Source organism: Chroicocephalus ridibundus, chromosome 6 (assembly GCF_963924245.1).
Source record: "Chroicocephalus ridibundus chromosome 6, bChrRid1.1, whole genome shotgun sequence".
In the NCBI taxonomy this organism is placed as follows: domain Eukaryota; kingdom Metazoa; phylum Chordata; class Aves; order Charadriiformes; family Laridae; genus Chroicocephalus; species Chroicocephalus ridibundus.
Window position 1 is genome coordinate 23,495,194 of NC_086289.1, and position 22,314 is coordinate 23,517,507.

Sequence of the window (22,314 nt, forward strand, 5' to 3'; positions counted from 1 at the left end):
CTGTGTGAAAAAAAAAACTGCTTAAGCTATCACCTATTTTATACTCTGGAGAATTGGGGAATCTTAGGTGGCCGTGAAATACTTTTATGTCTGTTACACTGACAGGCTGACTTGCTATTTTATCTCTGATGCTGTTATGATTACCTGGATCATTTTGTCTCAAAGTCATCATTCTTCACCCTCAGTTTTGAAGTATTTATCCAATTCACCTTGATGTGACCATCCCCATTAGTCCCCAATATTTCTTCCCAAGCCTAACAGCTAATTTCAGATAGAAACTTTTGTTACTGCTAATCCCCAAATTGATTCAGCATATTTTTTAAAGAGAAAACACAAAGGTTTTTTTTTCCTCTTGGTGTTTTATTACTTGTTAATAGATGACAAAACAGATCTATTACAGAGCAGACAGGCAGCATTTAGCATTGCTAAACAGAAGACATCCTAGTTTTGCCCTTTTATGCCCTGGTGAATAAAAAGCTCCTTTCCCTTAAACTGTTTCTGATATGGATCAACAGCACAGGGAAGATAAGTTTAGAACCTGCTAGGAACTTCTCTGGGCTAAGGGCAAAAGAAAGGAAGGGCTGACAGAACTAGAGTTGCACTTTTCAGCTCCTTACTATCAGCTTGCAAATAGGAAGGGCTGAGAAAAAAGGAAAGCCTTGGCAGTGGGGATTTACAACTCTTCTGTTTCACCACTCCTTGGCACGTTGACCTCAGTATGGTACTCGGAGGAGTCTCCTGAAGGCATCCAAGGTATCGGGGTTCTGTTGAAGGAGGGTCTGTTGCTGAAATTTTGATTATATATCATAAGAGATTCTGGAAGCAAAGGGCAAATATCAAACTGAGGCACTTTGAAGGTCATCCGTTTGGCTGCTTTCTCATAACCCCCGTAAGGCATGGCAGTCCTGGCATAGGGGAATACATGGCATTAGCAAACAGAACATAGGTAAACAACAGGATTTAGAAAATAAATAATCGAAGTTATTGAGATGATTGTAAATTTTACCACTGTTGCCAATAAATCCTTTCCAAGAACCTACACGTATCCATTGCCTATGTACTAAAAAAGATTTTAAAACAAAAAAGAACCCTCTTTTCCCCTGTGCACTTCCTTCCTCCCTGTTGCATCAATCTCCATCAAACCATACACCTTTCACACCTGTTGGTGCCCTGTACATGTAGGAGGCAGAGGCTGCGTTATTGCAGAAATGAGTGGGATTTGCGTTTGTCCTGGGTACTGATGCCCTGAGGCTATGGAAGTGGGTGGAAAAATTCTATGGAGAGGCTAACAGAAAATTGTTGCTGCCCTAGAAATATTTGCAAAACTTTCAGTTCTTATCAGAAGCAGCAGGAAGATCCTGATTCTTATCTGAAGTACTGTGAAGTATATGGCTTCTTATCGTTAAGTATTTTTCCTGAACTCTTGAACTTTAAATGGCTGCAGTAATAAACAGTGGCAAGCTAAATCTCCCTGGTCAAATGGGGCGAGAAAGAAAGGAAAATAGGATTAAAGTCCTCTTATCCTGCTGCGTAGGTTTTCTGTCCATAAACTGAATTAAAATCTCTAGCTCTTAATGTATTTTCTCTTTCTAGGCCTCCAAACGTCGTTCACAGGAGACTGTGCTAAGCAACATGACATGTGACTAAAACCTATTTACATTGCACAAGACAAAAGGGCTATGGTCAGGGTTATTGTGTTTTCTCATGCTAAATAAAATGAATTGAATATCCAAGAAGACTTACCGGTTAAAAGACTTGTAATGAGGGAAATCAGCTTTGGGGCTATATGACAGCAAGTCAATGGTGAACTGACTTTTGTCCTCGGGGCTGATACCCATTGCTCGTTCCCAGGGGGAGATGTAAGTTTTAAATATAGTGATTTTTTTGCCTCCTGACTTTCCATCTGTAAACAGAGGAAGGTAAAACACTAGTTAGGTGACACTCACTCTAGATACATTGCCTATCTGTAATCTGCTACTGAAGTTGAGACACCAGCTTGATTTCCAGATTCTGAAGCCTGAGACTTTATGGTTAGATTTCTCTTAAAAAAGACTGTCATATGCCAATTCTGTCCTTCCTGCAAAAGTATGTGTACCACAGGCTAAGATCCACTCATCCAGGAATTTACATTAGAGCATATATTTGAAAGCTAATTTTTCATTGTTCTCTCTGGTCACTCAAATAGAAACCTCTTACACCAAGCACCAATGTCCTTACCCCGTCATCTCTTTTGCTATATCGAGGGAAGCTTTATACAAGGCAAAATGCTATCTAATTTCATAATTTACTTCTGTCTTCCCTTTCTGATCATAGCAGACATAACCCCTCCACATAAAACTCATCATCATCATCAGATGCAAAAAACAAAGCTCTGACTGTAAACTCCAAAACTAGGCTCAAACTTTGAAGTTAGCTCTAACTGACCAAAAACCTTTAACCATCATATTTCAGGGTCTTGGCAACCCACAGCCATCTTTACTAACATGTTTCTCAGTAGTCTGTTCTTGAATGTTCTAAAATTACCATCTCCCTTGTCTCAGTATTTTTATAGGTTGGCATTTTCTTTGGGATTACATTCATATTTTCCCCGTCCTGAGCCAGGATGTTAGAGACAAGTCTGTCTCAACCATCTCAGGATGGCTAAAAGCAGTTTGAAAGTATGATGGGGTATCTCTCTGGAAGTTAAGATCCTGTCAATGACAGAGCTGCACTATGCTGTTAAGTCAGATACTTGATCGCCAGAAATTTTAGGTTAGCTTCTGGTTGCTTGATGAAGCAAATGAGCTTAGATAAAGGTTTTCATTCTGTGTGCCTCTTTTTTTTTTTTTTTTTGTCCAGTTGTGGAAAATACTACCTTGATAATAATAGCATTGATTATGTATTGATATGTATTAACCTCAATCTTCAGAAACCTTAAAACTCCTGAGCAATGACTTCCACTAAGCTTGATTAGGGCAGACGAGAATAATAGGTTAATGGATTTAGACATTTTAGTGCTTTCATTGTGCTATAGTTTGTGTAGAAAACATAAATCCTTATGAAGTAAGTGGCAAAGAATGAACACTATTATCTGAAACTTTCATCACACCTTCTTTCGTTGTCTTGCTTATTTTCTTCAAACCTTGTCAAATCCTGGGCTTTCCTGGTTTCAAAGAATTGCAGACATGTACAAGAATCTCATTTTCATTAAAAAAACCCCACAACTGTCTCCCTCTTTCTCTGTGAAGGACTTAAACTAAGTAGTTTAGTAGTAAATTGATTGCTAGGATTGAAGAATAAAAGGATGAAGAACTGCAGTTGGGATCCACCTCTGCAGTAAAAGCTATGGGATGATGTTAATCCTCCTTCTCCCTGCACACAGAAATAGGATAACAATGGAGAAAAATGTCCTGTGAGAAGACAGAGTCTACACAGATTTCTTTATCACAGGGATGCCCATGAATGTAAAAACTGATTTTGATATAAAGTGCACATTCTTCCAGAATGTAAACAAAAAGCCTTGGATTTTACAAGTCACTCATTTGGTAATTTACAACAGCAGTTCCTGGTTCCCAAGCAAATTTGCTTTTTGTTGTAAAATCACATAGGGACTGTTAAAATAAGTGTTTCACCTGATGATTTTCATACAAGGGATTTGGTTCTAGAAGTTTCTGGCCAATCTAAACAGAGGATAAAATTAAGCAAGGACTAAGTTCAATGAAAAATACTTTTACTCATAAAGATATTGCTTCACTGGACTGGTGGTAATTACCAGATAACTTTTAGAAATATCACTGTTCCTTTCTGAAGATTATCCAAAAAGTGCTGTTTGTTTAGGTGAAAACTTTGATTTGAAATCAGGGCTGGTATACTCAAGACTGATGTGTCAGGTCAGACTACTGAGCTAAAGAGCTAATACTTCTGTCTCCAGTAGTGGTCAGTGTGAAAGCCTCGAAAGGCAAGGGAATGCCATACTGGCACACTGCTGTATCAACATTAGGAGCTCAGTAGTTAAGTTTCCCATCATTTCTTTGGTCCAGCCAAGGCAGGTATTTCTGGCTCTTACCTATGATTGAGCAACACAGAAGCATGCAAAGAAAATTATCAAGCTGAAGGCACTTAAGTTTTTCTAGACTTTGCAATGGAACTTAGTTTGGAAGAATTCAGGTTTTAGTCAAATTAATTTATTTGTCCCTAAGAGTAAGGTTGGCACGAGCTCTGATAGCTTTAGCTATTTCTTGTTCTTGCAGAGATACTTGCCCTTGTCAGTACCATCGCCTCCTTCTCCACCACTTCCAGCCAATTCCCCTGCATGCTCCCCTTCGCTGTCCCCAGGGCCGCCTTTGCTTCCAGGCCTAGGAGGAGCACCAGGATACTGCTGCTTGCTCGCGCCATGCTGCCCAGCTGTCACTCCTCCTACCATCCGTCCCTGGGCATAGCTATCAGCATCTTCCCCGTAATGCCCTCCTGGTGGGATGAACTTCTGAAAGTGATCCTAGGGCAGGAGAAAAGAGAGTAAGAATCCCTGTTACAGGACATGGTCCGTTCACATTTGCAGGGTTGAGTCCCAGAACCCCAGAAGGTCCCAAGTCCCCGTGATGTGACCAGTTTTATGTCTTAGTTACAAAACCAGTGGCAGAACTTTGTGTGAGTTATTCTCTATATTCAGTATAGAGCAGTCGTAGAACGGCAGCAAGGGCAGTGGAAGCACACCTTTTCATGGACAACTCATAGTCATTTTATATGACCAGGGTGAGAAGAGAGGGGTCTGTGTGTTGTCCCCAGCAGTGCTCAGTATGAAATATAGGAGGAAGGGAAAGGAAATACAGCTTTTGCCAGAGCAGGTAAAGGTCCAGACAGAGATACATTGGCTAACCTGTGGGAAAGCAAGCTGGACAAGAAATAGAAGTGTTTCATGTCAAGGTTAAGATAGCCCAACAAAGTCAGCTTAATTAGAGCGTGGGAGCTAAGTGTTACAGGGCACCGGAACAACAGGATACCTGTGACAACATAAAAACATGGAAGATGACTGCCTTTATGTCTCTTTTCTGTATATATGAAGGTCTGTATGGGGAGGGGTATGTACACATTGAGAAAGACTGAAGCGATAGCAGCCTGGGAAAACATGAAAGACTTCCTGGAGACCACCAGAGGAAAATGACAAAAAGGAAGGGTTTTGTTTGTTGCAATATGTGCATTAACAAACCAAATCTAACCAGCAGCAAGGCAAGAAAGCAAGCTGTATCCATCAGTAGAATCAAGTTAGTCTTATTTTCCAGGCCATCCACTCTCCCCAGTCAAGGCCAGAAGGCACAATCCCTGCAGTACACAGTGAAGGAGCAAATAGTCCGTGCAGGATTTATAGACCTTGTGGTGCCAGCACAAGGTCTTGTTTTTGCACACAGCAATTTTAATAAATACTTGTGTGGAAAAGAAACCGATAAAATATGTTTGGAAAAATGTTTTGTGTATTGGTCATAAGTGAGATCAAAGCTTGACTCCTACCAGATGTAAAAATGTATCATCTCTTGTGTATTACAGCCCACACAACTGTATAATACAAGTTACCTGGTTTATATATCACACATGGTCTTTCCTGTTGGGACCAGGGGATTGGCTATAGATGCACAAAGATGTAACAAATACGGCTGAAGTGAATGAATCTGCGGTTCCTCATGCTGCAATTCTGCTTGTATAAATTCATCTTAGGCGGTCAATGGGAGACAAGAGTGCCAGCCTCAGCGCTGGCTCTCAAAGAGTTAAGGCTTTCTCAGGGGTCTTACACCTAGAACAGTTTAGCAAAAAGAAGCTTTCCAGGCTGTAAACAGGCTTCCAAGGCCAGCTGTTCGGTCAGCTAAAAATAGATGAGAAGTGAAAACCCCACAAGGCTCAAGGCAGAATTATCTAACCCTCTGCTCCCTGTGTCTCCAGCAACAGTGTCCAGGGTTTCACAGCAGGTCACCAGGCTGCAGCCCAGGCAGGCAGCCAGCTGCAGGCTGAAGTGGCAGAGCTGGTGCCCCCAGGGCCTTTAGGGACTGTCTGTCCTTCTCCTAGCTGTAGGGAATTCCCTTTTTAGGAACAGAGGAGATAATGTTCCCCTTGAATGTCAGGAAGCACTGAGAGGGTAGAGGATTGTGAGCATTAAGCTGTACACAGGAGCTAGCAGGGCAATCTGTTCAATTATGCGTGGGAGCTATGTAGCTGTAAAAAGGCAAACTGAAAAAAAGGGTATTTTGAGGGCTACGGGTCAGAATGAGGTTATTCTCAAAACATTAATATGTATGCAAGGTTAATTCTTCTACTGGTTTGCTCAGTAGTTTCAAAACAGGATCTGCATCTGTTTTCCTTCAAGTTTCACCCATGCTGTGTGCCCTTCCTGAGAATTAAATGCTTATTTCTCTTTTACTCTGGTTACTTATATGCACTCTCCTGCAAAAAAAAAGGTCACAAAACATCAGCATAACATGAGCTACAGCAAAAAGGGCTGATTTGATTTTGTGCACAGCAGTATTTGATGTGACCAGGAAGGGACATCATTGTCATCTGGTGTTATTTTAAATTACAGTATTATCGCTAAGCAGCGATGAAGTTTCTCTGAAACACAGGGTCTGCCTCAGGAAAGCCACACCTAAATCTTATTTAGCTGCAAATAAAATGAGTTTGATTGGTCTCAGGCTCGCTCATGATTCTTCATGAACCTGCTGGCAAAACATCCTGCATTGAGCAGACATCTCCAGATAGGAAAGACCTATTTTCCATGCAACACCCCAGTCTACTCACCTGCTAGAATAAAAATATAATTTTCTTTAGTTTTGGCCGCCACAATAGATTGTCTTAGCTCAAATTAAAAGGAGGCAAAGGCAAATTCATGTTTTTGAAATATTGACCCTCAGTATATTCAAACGAGCTCATTCCAAGAGAGCAGAGCTGAGGAAGGGCAGCCTTAAGCAGGAGTCTCAATATGGTCAAAGCTGGGTAGGTCCAGCTTTGTCTGCGGTACTTGCAGTATGCCTTTGGTCAAGATGTTCAGGGTGAAACAGCTTACACTGAGGGGAATGTGTGTCTTGGGCCATTGCTAACAGCATGTGGAGCTTTTATGTGTACGCATATTCACATCACAAAACCAATCTCTGCATTAGGATTGATTGACCCTGTTGGTGGAAGTCCCAGGAGAGAAGCCCAGGAGTGTCAATTGCGAAGGCTGATAACCTTCACCTCTTGGCTCTGAGGGCGGATCACACTGTCCCTCTGTGGCAGGGTCTGCCCTGTCTGTGCGTTGCTGGAGGTAGTGGATGTTATCAGTCCCTGGGCATCCCTAAATCTACTCTAACAAGAGAACAATTGTGGCAAGTTCATGTGATGTGTAGTCCCCTGTGTTTGCTAAACAAATTGGGCTCATGTCTTTGAAGTCCTTAGTGCTAGCAAGGGCCTGATCCTGCAGGCTGAGTGCATAGATGGATGAATTCTGAATTCTCTAGAGCTACTGTATGTGTCTCATGAAAAATAGATAATGAAAGATGATCCAACTAATGGAGCTGAGATCTCAAAGTATCTCAAGGCCCTGATGTCACTGCAGGCAGTCCCCAGGAGGAAACACTGTGTGCTCCCTGTCAGCTCCTTGCTGTGCCCTAAAGAGAATGATTGAGGCCACCAAATGTGTTTCTATTTCCACCTCACCGATAAAGAGCTTCCCAAAGGTTTGATGCCTATGTGGTTACTAACACTTCTGAAGTTACTGTGACTGCGTCCTCTTAGTGGCAGCCACACCAATGCTCCTTAATGGTGGCACGGGAGATTTAAAATTCAGACACTTGGAGAGTCTCATAGACTGCCTGCTGTTTTTATCGAAGTGTGTGCCTTGGTCCTTAATTTGGAGAGCTGAATAGCTTTAAACCTATGATTCAGTTTAAAAAAAAGGATGAAACTTCAGCTGTTAAAGTGTCTTCAGCTAATTTTTTTTTTAAAACGTGCTCCCCCAAGAGGCACAGCAAGTTGAGCTCCTGCTTTCTATTTCCAGGTCTACTTCTGACTTGCTATTTAATCTTAGGCAAATTATTTTTTTCCTCTATGCCTGAATTTACCCATCTAGATTATGGGAATTTTTATCTAATACTACCTAAAATTATTTATATCTTATTTGTATATTTTATATAATCCTTGCCACATTTTCTTTGTGGGTGAAAGAAATTGAGTTTCAGAATTTCTGTTCAAAGTTTTCTCACAGTGCTCCAACAAACTGCTGTGGAAAATAAAAGGCCTCTCTGGCATTCTGCTGTTTCCATGCCAGTCACTTCTTGAGTAAGAAGGCATCAGACTTCATGTTCACTCTTACACTGCTTTGGGTATAGTTGGGAACTCTAGGTCTTCTGCACCAGTCCAACTCCAGCACAGCAAGGCTCATTTTGTTAGAAAAGTTACATCTCAGCTAGCTCACTCTACTTAGGTAATAACCTGAGACTCTCTCAGTCTCAGCTTGTGGTTATCCTGTAACGTTTGTTCAAGAGGTTTAATATTCCCTGCGGAACAGACTTCCTAGAAAGAATGCTTTTCCTAACATTTTCTCTTTAACCCTACCTCCAGTGATCTTGACTCGCATTCTTCTCAGTACGTTTAGGGGCAAACGGAGCCATCACTGTATGCTTGTGCATTAAACCAAGTATTGGTTATGCTTTCCGTCACACACTGTATCATGTCTGGCTATTTAACGTGTAAGAGCTCTGAGGCAGGTTGGTTGTGTGCTTCTGTCTGCTGTGAAGGACCACTTTTGGCATTGTAACATAACCACTTCCATTTTCTTGCTGTCGCCTCTGCTTATTCCTCTGAGTTCTTGTTCAGCAGCAAAAGGGATACAGGTTAGCTCCTGCCATTATCCAGAAGAACAGTAATCCAATTCTTTAACCCTTTTTCATTTCTTTTGTTTCACAATTGGTGTCTTAGCTTATCTGAAGAGACCTCTTGACCTGAAGACCAGCAGAAATCACTTGCCAACGGCATGTTCAGCTTGTTTTCATACAAGCATTGCCAAAATGTGGAAACTACGTTTCTTTTAACTTGTGGGTGAGTCTGAGAAAGTATCAAAAGTGGGGTTTTTTGTTTGTGGGTCTGGGTTTTTTTGATGTATTACTGCTGATAATTGTCTACTCAGATATTGGTTATTCCACCTTCCTAATGGTTTTAATTTAAGATTTGGTAGGTAAAGCAGAAATATGAAAAAAAAAAAAGAAGCAAGCAATTCAAGTCTTTCTATAAACTGTCTCCTGCATGTAACCCAAATCAGGCCACAGGTTTTGACTAGCAAAAAGACTATTTTTGAGCACCCTCACTGGAAAAAAAACAGCATAACAGCACCACCCAAAAAGTGTAACTATGGTTTTGTTTTCAGTTTCCACTTGATGATAGCAAGAAGATCTTGCATAGAAGTTCCCAAAGTGGACGTGGGACCTTGAGAGGAATTAAGGCAATAATGAGTGGGGCTGTAAGGCTAAGAAATAATAGTTTCACATGATGTTGATGTGTTTGAGGCCAAACAAATTTAGCAATATGAAGTGGAGAAAAGGTCTGTGAAATGCTCATCTATTAATTGCTGAACAGTGAAGTGGATTTAGGAGACCCAGAGATAAGACTAAGACTCTCTATGATTTTGTGTGATTCGTTAATCTACCCTATGGTTCAGTTTCACCATTAAAAAATAAATGTAGTAATTTCCTTCGTGCTATAGTTAGGTGCTACAGTAATGGAGCACATAGCAAGACAGGATTTCATCATCGTCTTTAGTCAGTAGTAAATTGCATCTTGCAGCTCCACAGTGAGGTTGATAATATCCTCTGATACATGGAGAGAACCACAGTTCCTGCAACAGCATGGCATAGCCTGGGGTGAGGAGAAGAAAGCCTTCTTCTGATTTACTAGACAGGGCGCAGCAGAGCCCAGCTTCTCCAGCACAGCACCAAACAAGGAGGACGTTACATGAACTCTCCCTGTTTGGCAGGGAATCAGTGTGCTAAAAGTGTTAAACTCAGCCCTCCCTAAATACATCCCCTTGTACTATATATTTGCAAGAGAAGGTGGTCACAGTGTTGAAAACAGCTATGCAGTAAGTAGTGCGCTTCATTTTGCTCATGCTGGGAATAGTCAGTCCTTTCGACTATGGGTTTAGCTACTGTTTGCCTTTAACTGGATGCGTGGAGCTGCAGCAGCGATAGAGGGGCATGTTCTTGCTTTTGCATGGAGCTGTCTGACATTCATGCACACACAATATATATGTTTTCTCCAGTAAGGAGAAAACTGTCCGTAAAGAGAGTGATCTGATTGTCCAGCATGGTTTTTTGGCTGGAGAAGAAGGAGGAGGAGAGAAGTAGGAGGGTGGATCAATAACATGTGACTGCTGAGATTTTCTCCCTTGTGTGGAAGGTTTATGGCTACGGCACAGGCTATTCTGGGACCCCTTATATGGTTTGGATTTATTTTTAATAACCTTTCTCTTTGTGTGTTTTTATATTACATTACCTTGCTGTTAAACTTTTTTTGGGGGAAAGAAACAATCTGTACTCCATCCCAGACCTTTCTTGCTCTGCTTTGCTAAGTGTGTCCTGAGAATATGCTAAGACAGTTAAGAAATCTATAATATAAAAGCAGAAGACACACCACCAGCTTTAAATCCCATCACTGTCCCACAGCCTTAAAGGCACAAGGATGTGTGCCTTTGGGATGGGGAGCAAAGGACATGAAAATTAACTGGGAGGAGGAAGTAACTGGAAGTAGCAGTAGGAATTCTTTACTCTGCTATTATCTTCCTCCCACAGTTCCCTTTTGTTTAAGCCTTCTTTTCTGCATCTGCCTTTGAGCAGAGCCAGGAGCAAGAAAGGACACGAACAGGAAGCTCATCAAATATTGCAATCAAAAGGGCTTTTTGATGGAAGTTATTTGGTGCTAAGGTCAGGTGCTGTCCTCGTGGTTTGGAACATAACAGTGAGGCCATGGATCTGTCTCCTTTACCTGCCTGAGCAGCCAGCTCTCCAAGAGAGTGGCTCAGTTGCTGCGATTGCTCATCTCTTCTTCTCGTTGCTCTGAGTGCCAGCAAAGGTGCAAACTCGTGCTGGCTGTGGTGATGGGAATAGTTATCCAGGGAGGCAGTGGATGCAGCCTGCCACAGTCTTTGCACAGAGCACACCAGGCAGCCAGCAAATGGAAGCAGTTATGTCTGTGATCCTGTTAAGCTGGCCCCAAGCGAGGGCTGTAAGGCAAACCAAGGTCTTCCTGCACTGACTGATGGAGATTTGTTATTTGTACCATGAATGTGGAGAAAAGATAGCCCTGAAAGTGAGTCATGGAGGATTTTAAAGCAAAGTACCAGCTGCTGCTTGGAGACCACGCCATTGTTCTCATATAGCAAAGCCATAAAGAAAATCTTAGGCTTGTTAGGGTCTTGTCTAACCCACAAATACATTTCTCCACAGTACAGTATCTTACAGTGTTGCTCAAAGAGCTTGGGGAATAGAGGGAGAGATTCACTACAGAAAGGGTATGAAGTGAAAGTCAGGCACAGATGAATAAACAAAGTAGGAAAAACAGCTAGCAAAAATAAAGCCTTTGTAATGTCTGTCTTGGTGGGACTCTGTGCATGTTCAGTTTTGAGTCAGTTTGTCACAACTCATTCACTTTGTATTTCTCTGATTGGACACCCGTAAGTGACACCCTCAAATTTTTGAAAGTTTGGACTTCAGTCTTTTTATTCCCTCACTGTATTATTTTCTCACTCCTCACTGCAGCAGATTCTGACATATGAATTTAGCCCTCATATGTTTTAGGAGCTCTGAAATTGCTGAGTATCTATAAAACCAGCTTGCTTTTCTTTCAGATTTTCATCTGAAGAGTCCAAAGTTCAACACACCATTCATTCTCACATCCTTTCTAGGAGATAGCTCATTGAGGAGATGAACTACCTACAGCAAAAAGAGATGAAGAAGCTGCCTGAAGTCTAACAACACTGGATTTGCTTTCTGTATCTCTGGTCTGTCATCCCTCATCTGTAATCTGACCTACTGTTGTAATTTTGGTGACATTTTTTTTGTCAGGGATCTTTCCACGTACTGCTTTCCCAATTGTCATTGTCATTTTGAGAAGTGAACCACAAAGTTTTACTTATTGCTGCTTTTGAAAACATCAGAAGGCTAAAAAACAGCATGTTTTTGTTTAGCAGAACGTTTTCTTCAGCTTGACTTTTATTATTTTGCTTTAGTTTCCTTGGACTGGAAAATAGATGCCATAGAGGGATAACATGACACCAAGTTAATTTTAAAGAACATCAGAAGACGAGATGCCACATCAAAATGCATATGAACCTGAAACATTTTCTGTTTGTTTTACTGAACTGCTGACAATGATGCGAAAGGACAGTTTCATCTGTAAAAGTTTAAGTATCTTCAGAAGACTTTACACCAATACTTAACTGTAGAGAGAAGTTCAAAAATTAAATAACAGTACTAACTCATGGGAAAATGAAAAAAAAAGAATGTCTGAATTTATACACCATCTCTGATAGGAAAATACATTAGAAGAAAACAAACGTAGCTTCTAGCAAATAAACTGAAGATATTGCAGTGTCAGGGTAGAGGTTTCTGTCTGAATTTTCATTTAGGGAGCTTCTTGCAGAATGCACAGAGGACTTTGCCAGGCGAGAAGCATAAAAGTGTATCCTAGGCTAAAAATAGAACCACACCTACTGGAGCTGAAGTCACACCTGGATGGATCATTTCCATCTTGCAAAGAAGAAATGAAATAGGTACAAAACCAATTAGTCCTGCCCTGCACAGCTCTGAACACCTGCCAAACATACAGTCCTCCCCCATCACTTGATACTGAATTTTCTCATGTTTCTGCCTGTGTGATACCAAGTATTTGCCAAAGGAAACTAATGCTGCTGCTGAAAGGAAATAAAACTTGTGCGTTTATATAATTTTGGCTTTCTCCTGCACTTCTTTGCTAGTAGATCCCCACCACCCTCGCCCGAGCCCATGCACATACAGACAGAGGAGCGCTTGGGCACACTCAGTTCCCGTTTCCCCTAAGCGTATGGAGCAGCTCTTCAGTTTTAATCTCTGACCTACCACAGAATTGTCGGTGAAGGCATCAGGGTTGTTCTCATAAATGAACTTCTCCACTCTGAGCTGACGTAATTTGAACATCTTGGATCCTTTATTTGTGAGGAGAGAAAGCTCTTCCAGCATGACATCTCTGGGGATGCTGATCTTCTTCCCCAAGTTCAGCTTGGACACCTCTTGTGGCATGACTATAAAACATATGAAATGCGACACTTTAGGAAGTGTTCTGGTTCAAGGCTCTTGTCCATTGCTTCCCAGCATCAGTAATGACTTCAAAGCAGCCAAATTCCCTTCTAAATTAAGTTCTTATGAAAGAACATATGCACTAAATTTTTACATTGATGACGCTCTGGATATGTATGAGTGGAATTTACTCTGGATTTCGATCATGGCAAATCCGCAGAGAAGAGTTGCATAAGGGTGGAGCGAGATGCATGTGTCCCACATCTAAAGCACCTCAGTCAGTGCAGCAGTATTCCTTACTACTGCCTCAAAATGCACCACTGCCTTGTCTGGTTGCTGCCCTATGCTCATCTCCCCTCCTCTGGAATTAGATGAGTAGCCATCAGCTCTTGGAATTGGGCTGACATATAATAAATAAAGACAACTCTGTTGTGCTTCGGTTTAAACATTAAATCATGAAAGATTCAATGTTACCAATTATTTTTTTTTGTTTGTTTTAAGAAGAATTTTTAAAGGGAAAAGTACTTGACATTCTCTTCTAGTCTTAATACTCTAGTTACTCGATAAGTCCTTTTCCATTTAATTTCATACCACCAATTATCCATCAAAACAATGGATTCAAACATTTTCAGTGTAAAAATCTTGCAGAACTGCAGTTAAAGCTTTTCATTCAGAAACAAGCGACTAAGCAACTTTTGCTAGGCTTCCTTTTTTTGTATTAAGCAAGGTTAAGACCACTTCTCCATCTCTACATCTCATTTACAACAGAGAATGAATCTCCATCCTTAAACTAGTATAAAATTGGTATAAGCCCATTCATTTTATTAGACATTCTCTGAAGAAATTATTAGCTTTTTTAGCAAGCCAATTTTATATAGTACTATTTCATAGCACAGGAGAAAATGTTCTTTAACTGAAAATTGGGTTTTTACTTACTTGTTTATTTGAATAAAGGATTAGGGACAAACAGAAAAATATATACCTGTATCCTACAAAGAAGCTTCTACAGCCCTTTTTGGGGGCCGAAGAAAGAGACAGCACTGAATTATTACTTTTCGAAACCTCTAAAAATCTTCCCCATGCTGTCAAAAGTAGAGTGAAGATAAGGATATCCGAGTTAATTAAAAGTCACCCTACCCAATACACAGGTATTCTGTAGAAAGAGAAGTGTCCCAATTTATATTCTTCCTGCTGTATTACCACCTCTAAGAGACTTTGACTTTTTCAACTAATGAGTGCCGGAATCAAAGGAGTTCTTTCACACAGAGGAAAAGCAAATTAGAGACAAAGGTTATATGAGAGAGCGCAACATAGAATATAACTAGGCACTGCAATATTCATACCCATAAAAGATCATGTTCTCTTTCCATTCACACTGGTGAATTAATCCAAATTAATGCTGCAGGAGAATATGGGTTTACCAAGTGTAATCTAGGTCAACATTTGACCTGAGTGTGCGTGCAATGCTTTTGAACAGTAAATTAGAAATTGTGATGTGGCTGAAGGCTCAGCTTTAGTAATATTTGTGCCTCTGCCTAGTGGTCTTGCTCTGGGAATTCAGTCAGACAGGGTGTGAAATTTTAAAGGCTGAAATCCAGGTTGAAATCCAAGCAATTCTCACATGTGCAGTTTTGCATATCTTACCTTCGTGTGTCAGCTTCCCAATGAGTTTAGTGGACTTTTTCCTTTTAACAGGAGCAGGAGTCCCTGCAAGGGGCATTCCCACAAAAGGTTCTCTGCTTTGCTCTAAACACACAAGGAAATGGAGAATGAAACACTGGAAAGGTATTTCTTGCCTCTTTTTTAATTGCCATCTACAGTTAAGAGATACACAGCCTTCATTTCACACACAGGTTCTTTTCTATCCCTTCCACATGAAGGAGTTAGTGAATGGTATTATCCTATACAAAATATTATCAGCGGGCCATTGTGGTGTTCTCTGGAGAATTAGCATTATGGCACAAAATATGGCAGCAGATCACAGCAGGACCATTGCCAAGGTGCCATACAGTATTGTCATCCAAAATAGGCATTTTAATTGCAACATGGCAGTCTCCCAGCACCCACGTGTGCCACAGTGGTACTCCGTTATCATCTTGTGCTGAAGTAATAGAATGTCAGTTTGAAAAGTTGCTCTATCATACCATATTATAATACCATGCAGTTATCATTGGATGGTAATATATATTTTTGTATAAAGATTTTGGGTCTGTCCATGAGTTATTTGGGAGAATTTTGAATAATATGCAAGTTTGGTTTGGATATTTAGATAGTACTATTAGAAATAGAATAGGTATTCAGAAAACTAGACTGCATGTTCTGAAAAAAAAAAGAAACAAACCAAAATGCTAATTTATAACTGCTACCATTTTCTTACAGAACGGCTGGAAGAAGAAGGCACGGGCAAACTTGATTGAAAAGTTGTTTGCCCAATCTGTTTGAAGTCACTTGCACCTGTATCTTATGTATTGATCTTACTGCATATCATTTTGGAGGAGGAAGGAGGGGAAGAGGGAGATTTCTTCTGGTACAGTGTTCCCCTTCTCTGTCCCCAGATAGGATGAGAGATCTGTACTGCAAGTCAGGGAAAATTATGAGAAATCTCAGCAATTCCACTTCAGGCAGCCTCTCAGCGTCCTTCTTGGGTGTTATTACACATAATGTAAGTAGGGCAAATGTCTTACCTTCACTTCAACACTGTCCATGCCCAAACAACAGCATATAGGGGCACACAGCCTCACCTAATACAATACAATACAAAATAAAATGGGCAAAGACCCATTGGTTTCAGCAATATCAATAACTAGCCATCTCTGTCCTCGTGCTTCTTTGCGCTTTAGTTGCTTAAAATTTCAGAACCAAAGACATTGAACATGAGTTATATTTTAAAACTAGCAAGCAAACAGTTAGCTCTAGGAGTTTCTACACTGCTCTTGTTGTGATCAAGACATTTTTATCTCCTATGTATTTTGCAGTTTCATTCCACTGTTGCTCCTTTTGCAACATGATTTTCACATGATGAAGTGATGATAACTGCTAAAAGAAGCCCATCCATGGCAAACCAGCTCCAATCACATTGGCAGATACTCTCTTGGATTAGTTTTTCTTTCAGATTTCCAAGCTTTTCTTTTTATTGAGATGCTGCCTATTTAGTTGACATGATAAAAGAGCCCATTCTGGTGTATTCCCAAAGCAAGCGTGAGCAGGTGCAGCCGTAAAGCACGCACTTCACATTCTCCTCGAGCAGATGGACATCTGCTTGGCTATATAAAAGAAGCAGGCCCTGCTTGACAGGAAAGGGGCAATGTTGCCAGGAGGCAGGGGGGGTGGGACATTATGGCCCATCTAATGGGTCATAAGACTGGCAAAACAGAGGGAAATCATTTGTATGCCCCAAACATGGACTCCCTGGGGCAAGGCAGAAAGGGCTGGCCCTGGTGGGCAACCGTGCTCTTCTAGCACACCCATTCCCAAGGAGCAGTGGGTGCCATCCCATTCGGCTGTCCTCCTTTATTAATCCAGCAGGATTGGGGAGTGGAAAACCCGCTGCGTGCAATTGGTCTAGCTTAAGGAAAGGGGCATCAGTCTTTCACTGTGGACAGGGTCCAGAGCTACACTGGGACTACTGCTCTTCCAGCCACCCCACCACAGGGAGGCTGCTGGAGCCTCAGTCCCTATCCTCCCCACTATCCCGTACATAAAGCCAGGGCCACAATTATCCTTTCCTCCCCTGAGCTCTGTTCCTTGGTGCAATTCCTCTGTCTTTCTGCATCCATCTTTGCAGCAGTCACTTCCTTGTTTTTGCTGCAAACCAAACCAGTCTTTACCCTCTCCAGCACCTACTCTAAACTATTTCGCTGCCCAGTCAACTCACCTCAGGCTTGCGGTGCCAGGCTCAGACCAGCTCACGCGCCTGCCCCAGAGCTCGGCAGTGGGCTCCTTCCTCCCAGCCCGTCTCTGGGCGCTGCTGGGGAGGCTCGTCCCGCAGCCCCGCTCACCCAGGGTGCCTGGGCGCAGGCAAGCTCTGCCCAGCACAAAGTGCTGATGCGAAGTGCTGTGAATTTGACCCCTGAAGGCTGCTCGCACAGGCATCCTGTGGTTATTAATAGCCAACGGCCCAGAGGGCAGAGTCTCAGATAGCACTGCCACCAGCCCCAAGGAGAGGGGAAAAGAAAAGGTTGCTCCTCAGGCCTCCTGCAGTCACTACCTCAGTTCCCAGTAAGACCAGGCACTCCATAAGTGCCTCACTTCTTCCTCCTCTCTGTTCAAATTAACATGTCGTTCCCCTTCCTCTTTCGATTGCATTTTAATGACATTCATAAAACCTTCTCAATATCCTGTTTGTCAGTAGTGTCTCAAAAGCTATCTCAGGTCTTGCTCTGTTTTACACCCTTCTTCTGCCCCCTCCTCACTCCATCATTCAACCCAGTGTCCTCTAGGCTCTCATACATAATTCTTAAAATGTCAGGCATTCAAATAATACATCGGAAAGCACAGAAGAAGAAGAATTGTATGCATGAGTGAGAAGTAGTAGGAAAACCACAAAGTCTAGAAAGCTATTTACAGAGTTCTAGGAAGAAGCTGTGTAATGTGTGTGGGAAACCCATTGGAATCAAATAGCAAGGAAGCTAATTTCTGATTCATGACAGAAATAGGGTTGATTGCCTGCATTTGGTGCAGCTTTGTACATGCCAATGACTCCCCCTCTCTAGCTCCTGTTCATTATGGGGTGATTCTCTCTTTTCCCCCATACCTCGTTGGGTTCTGGTTCTAGGATGAAGGGAACATATCTCATTTTACTGGATTGATCAAAGATGCACATACATTTCAGCTTCTATGTAAAGCAGAAATCCTGCAGAAAACATTGTATTCCTGTTTTACATTGGATCAAAATTGAGTTGTCTGCTGAATAAACCTAGAGTCTAGTGTGGAAAAAAACCCAATACACAGCTGTGATTGTAATAGAAAATCCTCTGCACAGAGAATTGCAAGCAAAGTTGATATAAAGGAACATCAGGAGACAGCCGCTTTCCCTTTTTCCTAGATTTTGAAGTTGTTTTTGCCTGCACCAAATGCATATAAAACTTCCCAGTGTGATAAGTGGGTTGAAAGCAGAAAGTGTTAACCCCCAGTACTGTTTAGAAGATCCTATATAAGAATGCTGTAACGTACCTATGGGCAATAATCAAGCTTGGAGTCAGGGCATGTATGGCAATCTCCTGGCCTAAAGTTTCCCATTTTCCTCTTGCTTGCATCCATATAACCACTATGTGCCTATAGCACAATTCTTATTGTGCTCTTATTCTCCCTCATTTGTATCTACTGTAGCACAGTGCTGTAGGCTGTCCACTATCTAAGAGAGTGCCGCGTCCTTCACTGAGCCCAGCAGACACAACAGAATGATGCACGAGGGCTGGACAGCCTGGATCCTGCCCCCGCACTCCCGTGCCGGTGATCTGTGAGTCTCTCCCCGGAGCTGTGCCAGTGTAAAGCAGGTGTAGGGGATAGCACAATTGAACTGTAAACACCCACTGCCTGCTCTGGGCACCATCACAGAGCTTCACGCCTGGTGAAAGCATTTACATCTGCACAAAGCTGGAGGGTGTCAAATACTACTCTCACAACTGACCATCTGTCCACGCTTCACACCCACTCTGCACAAGTGCAGGTGGCCACAGAGGAGCATGTCTCTTGGTGTTGGCCAAGCCCTGCTCACTGCAGGTTGTACAATGAGGAGTATTTTTTCACCACATTTATTTCTTTTGGATTGGTTTAGCACCATGTTGGGAATTTTCCCAGAGTGCCCAGTACCTACTGTGAAGCCCAGTTGTGTTCTTTGAGATGCTGCTCTCCTGTTCAAGTTCTCTCCATTCTAAACTCTATTTATTAAGGGAGCTATTGTCTGTCACAAGGTGATGACTTGTAGGGGGAGGCATAGAGAGAACAGACACAGTGTGCTGCTATATTGCTTAAAATCAGCAGCCCTTTGCCTCTCCTTTCCCAAAGGCATGAGGTACAGCTACCTCTTAATTTTAAGAAGTTCCTGTCTCAATTTTGATAATCATCTAAGAAATTAATGTGATATATGTTATGGGGTGAGAAGCTGAGAAATGCACCTACCACTATACGGCACCTTCCTGCAGTCACTAGGGTGATGCTAAACTCTGCCTCCTCTCTACTTGCTTCCAGCAGCTGTTTTCAGACCAATTTATAGCTGCTGTATTATTTCTCCAGTCATCTCCTGTGCCTTCCTGAGAACAAATTAAACCTTAGGGGAACAATTTGTGCCAGGTGTCTCCAAAAGATGGTGTTGCAAGGAAGTGTGTGGTTGCTTTTCCTTGCCATGAGCATGAGCTGCTGCTCCTCTGCTTCCTCCCACCCTAGAGGTTCACATCTGCTCGATCAGGCAGCTGCAGGGAGAGAGGAGCTGAGCAGGCTGGAAGGGAGGGGAGTGCCCCATGGCTAGCTGGTAATTGGAGGTAATGAACAGGAAATGGATGTGAACCTTCTTATAAAACTCAAGAGAGACTAGGGAAAAGCAGTAGCAAGGAGAAGAAGAGAAGGCATGACTGGAATGGTGTGTATGGATCTCAGTCAGGTTATGAGCAGGCATGCCCAGCAATTAGGGATCAGAAACATGGCACTGACAGCAACTCAGGGTGGGCCAACTCCAAGAGACGAGACTCCACCATGAATCCCCAGCCCAAAGGGCAAGAGGCAAGTAGGGTTAGGGAGAAAGCCAAGGACCTTGAGGTCCAGCTTCAAGGACTGATGGGAACTGTGGTCTGATGGGAACAAACCATTTGTACGCCAAGTCAAGGTCTTGTGTGAGAAGTAGACAGGGTAGTGAGGAACTGGTAATAAGACAAGTTGAGCAGGCATATGACGGAAAGTAAGCTAGGAGTAGAGAGTACAGGGTAGGATCTTTACCCAGGGCTCAGAAATATTATCTAGAAGCTGAAATGATCAAATGGGGAGATTCCTTTATTCCCTAGGTGCTGGTGAGTAGTATTTAGATTCCTAGGCCAATTGTCGGCCTCCTCAGAAACTCCAGTAGCAAATTCCAAGGTTTCGACCAGCCTCTTGCCCAGGTTTTTCAGTGCTGTTGTCTGTGGCTGTCATCAGGCTCAAATTCTGAAGAGACGTTGGCCACCTCCACTTTGAAAGATGATCCACAGCCTTCATTCAGTGCTATGTGAAGTCCCATTCTGTCCTTGCAGCCATGATCCTCCAGAGGTTATTTTCATCTGCATGTGCCTATATACATACAACGAGTGAGACACAGGAGCTAAGAGTGCAGCTGGAGTGTACTGCACAGAGCCTGAGCCTTGAACCCAGAAGGAATGTAAGACAGGGTTTATCCTACTAGTATGGCACCAGGATTTATAGGGCGATTTGGGTAAAGCAGCCTTGTGTCTGACACTTAATGCACCAGGGCACATCTTTAACTGAGATTCTCACTTCCTACTCTTACCTTCAAATAAAATTATATGTCTCAATTTTCATTTACCAGGCTGAGAACTAAATCCTGCCCCTTTTTCCTCTGTATGCACAGTTTCTCCTGAGAGATAGAAGTATCTAGTTCACCAGTCTAGAAATGTCAGTGGTGGGTCTAGCAGAGACCTCACTTGTGCCCTGCCGTGGTGCCAAGTTCAGCAGCTCAGTGGCTTTTTCTGCTAGGAATATTATACCAATCCGATATCTCTGCCATAAGTGATACAATGAACTCAGCATACATAAGAAGTTATGTAGGGCTCTTACTGTAGTCTTACCTATTTATGCTACTCAGTGCTCAAGGTTTTAAATCATTACATGCCTTGCTTGATGAGCTGTTTTAGTTTTGGTTTGGTGGGAGGGTGGGATTTACCTGGAACGTGGTGAGGTTTGGAGGCTAAATTCAATCTTTGCTTGACTACATGGAGTTCCCACTTAGGTCAGTGGGATAGTACATGTGCTGCCTGTAGGGCATTTCAGCACTTCAGGGAGGAGTTTTTAATCATACAAGGAACTGTCTGTATCTCACTGTGACCACCTCCCTCTTTCCAAATATACCCTTTGCTTAAGTGGCCTTAGGAACAACCTGCACAAAGCTTTGCTTTCTCTGACTTGTATCTTGAAAATTAATTTATTTTTGTGCTGCATTCTTGTACACCTAATTTCAAATGGTCTAACTTGAAATTATTGATGTCTGCAAAATCATTTTAAGAGCAGCAGATGAGATCTGCCTCATTACACAGTGCTAGATGGACATAAGCAGTAGTTAAGACAGGTGTCGTCAGCAGGGCTGTCTCCTGAGCGCATTTTGATCATGTGGAGGTCTGGCAAACAGCATCAGTCTGGCAAATAGCCTTCGCCATTTTAATTTTCCAAAGATAGAGAATTAGACCTTGAACCTGCTCTCCGTTTCCCCTGGACCGGAGGACTGATCTGTGCTGCAGCAGATTTCAACATGATTCAATCTGTTCTGAAAATAAGTTGCTTTTTTTTTTCCTGGTTCTTTTCTATTTTGAAATACATCATATACAATACTTGTTATTTTATAATATTTCATATGTGCTTAATCTCTTCCACTTTTACACAGACATCAGGAAGACTTGTCAATAGTTTCTAGCACCGCACCACAACAGGAAAAACACTTAATGCCAGGCTCCCTCTTGCCATTAAGTGGGCTTAATGCACGATGAGATGTAGGACTGGGACAGAAATATGCAGTATTTGATCACAGAGCTGGAGTACGTGTTGAAATAACTGGCGTACCCATGGTGTGTTACTTGCTGGGCAGCCTGTTTGCCTGCGTGCCCCACATGCTACCACCCAGGAATCCCCTCCAAGCTGCAGCAAGCCTCTCGCTGCCAAAACTCCTTGGTATGAGGCTGGCCTTCTCCTCCGGTATGTGGGACTGAGCAATACCATATGTGACCGCCAAAACAGGATAGATTAGGAAGAAAGGATTTCCTAAAATTTTAAAGCCTCCAGACTTAACACCACGTCAGGCGAATGCCAAAACCCCAGGTAACTCACAGAAGAACAGTGGCAACATCTAGTGGCCGTT

General features: G+C 42.3%; 1 protein-coding gene across 3 annotated transcripts; it reads right to left on the reverse strand.

Moving 5' to 3' along the window:
• Positions 1–333: 333 nt before the first annotated feature.
• On the reverse strand, positions 334–17,324 carry MYOZ1 (myozenin 1). Of its 3 annotated transcripts, none has more exons than XM_063339929.1 (6): positions 17,137–17,324; positions 14,907–15,008; positions 13,086–13,267; positions 4,240–4,474; positions 1,744–1,903; positions 334–905 (listed from the first exon to the last, which is right to left on the reverse strand). In XM_063339929.1, the coding sequence occupies exons 2-6, from the start codon at positions 14,980–14,982 to the stop codon at positions 674–676; spliced, it is 885 nt and encodes a 294-aa protein (XP_063195999.1). In that variant the 5' UTR covers positions 14,983–15,008; positions 17,137–17,324; the 3' UTR covers positions 334–673. The 3 variants fall into 3 exon arrangements, with proteins under 3 accessions (XP_063195999.1, XP_063196000.1, XP_063196001.1); XM_063339930.1 differs by lacking the exon at positions 17,137–17,324 and adding an exon at positions 15,947–15,978; XM_063339931.1 differs by lacking the exon at positions 14,907–15,008 and having other exon boundaries at positions 17,137–17,323.
• Positions 17,325–22,314: the final 4,990 nt, after the last annotated feature.

Bases quoted from the DNA above. Each gene is read 5' to 3' on its own strand.
- MYOZ1 (XM_063339929.1), bottom strand. From the start codon at position 14,982: ATGCCCCTTGCAGGGACTCCTGCTCCTGTTAAAAGGAAAAAGTCCACT. The intron at 4,475-13,085 runs GTAGGTCAGAGA...CTCCTGCCCTAG, and splicing joins CCTTCACCGACAATTCTGTG to GATCACTTTCAGAAGTTCAT. The intron at 906-1,743 runs GTAAGTCTTCTT...CCCCTATGCCAG, and splicing joins CATTACAAGTCTTTTAACCG to GACTGCCATGCCTTACGGGG.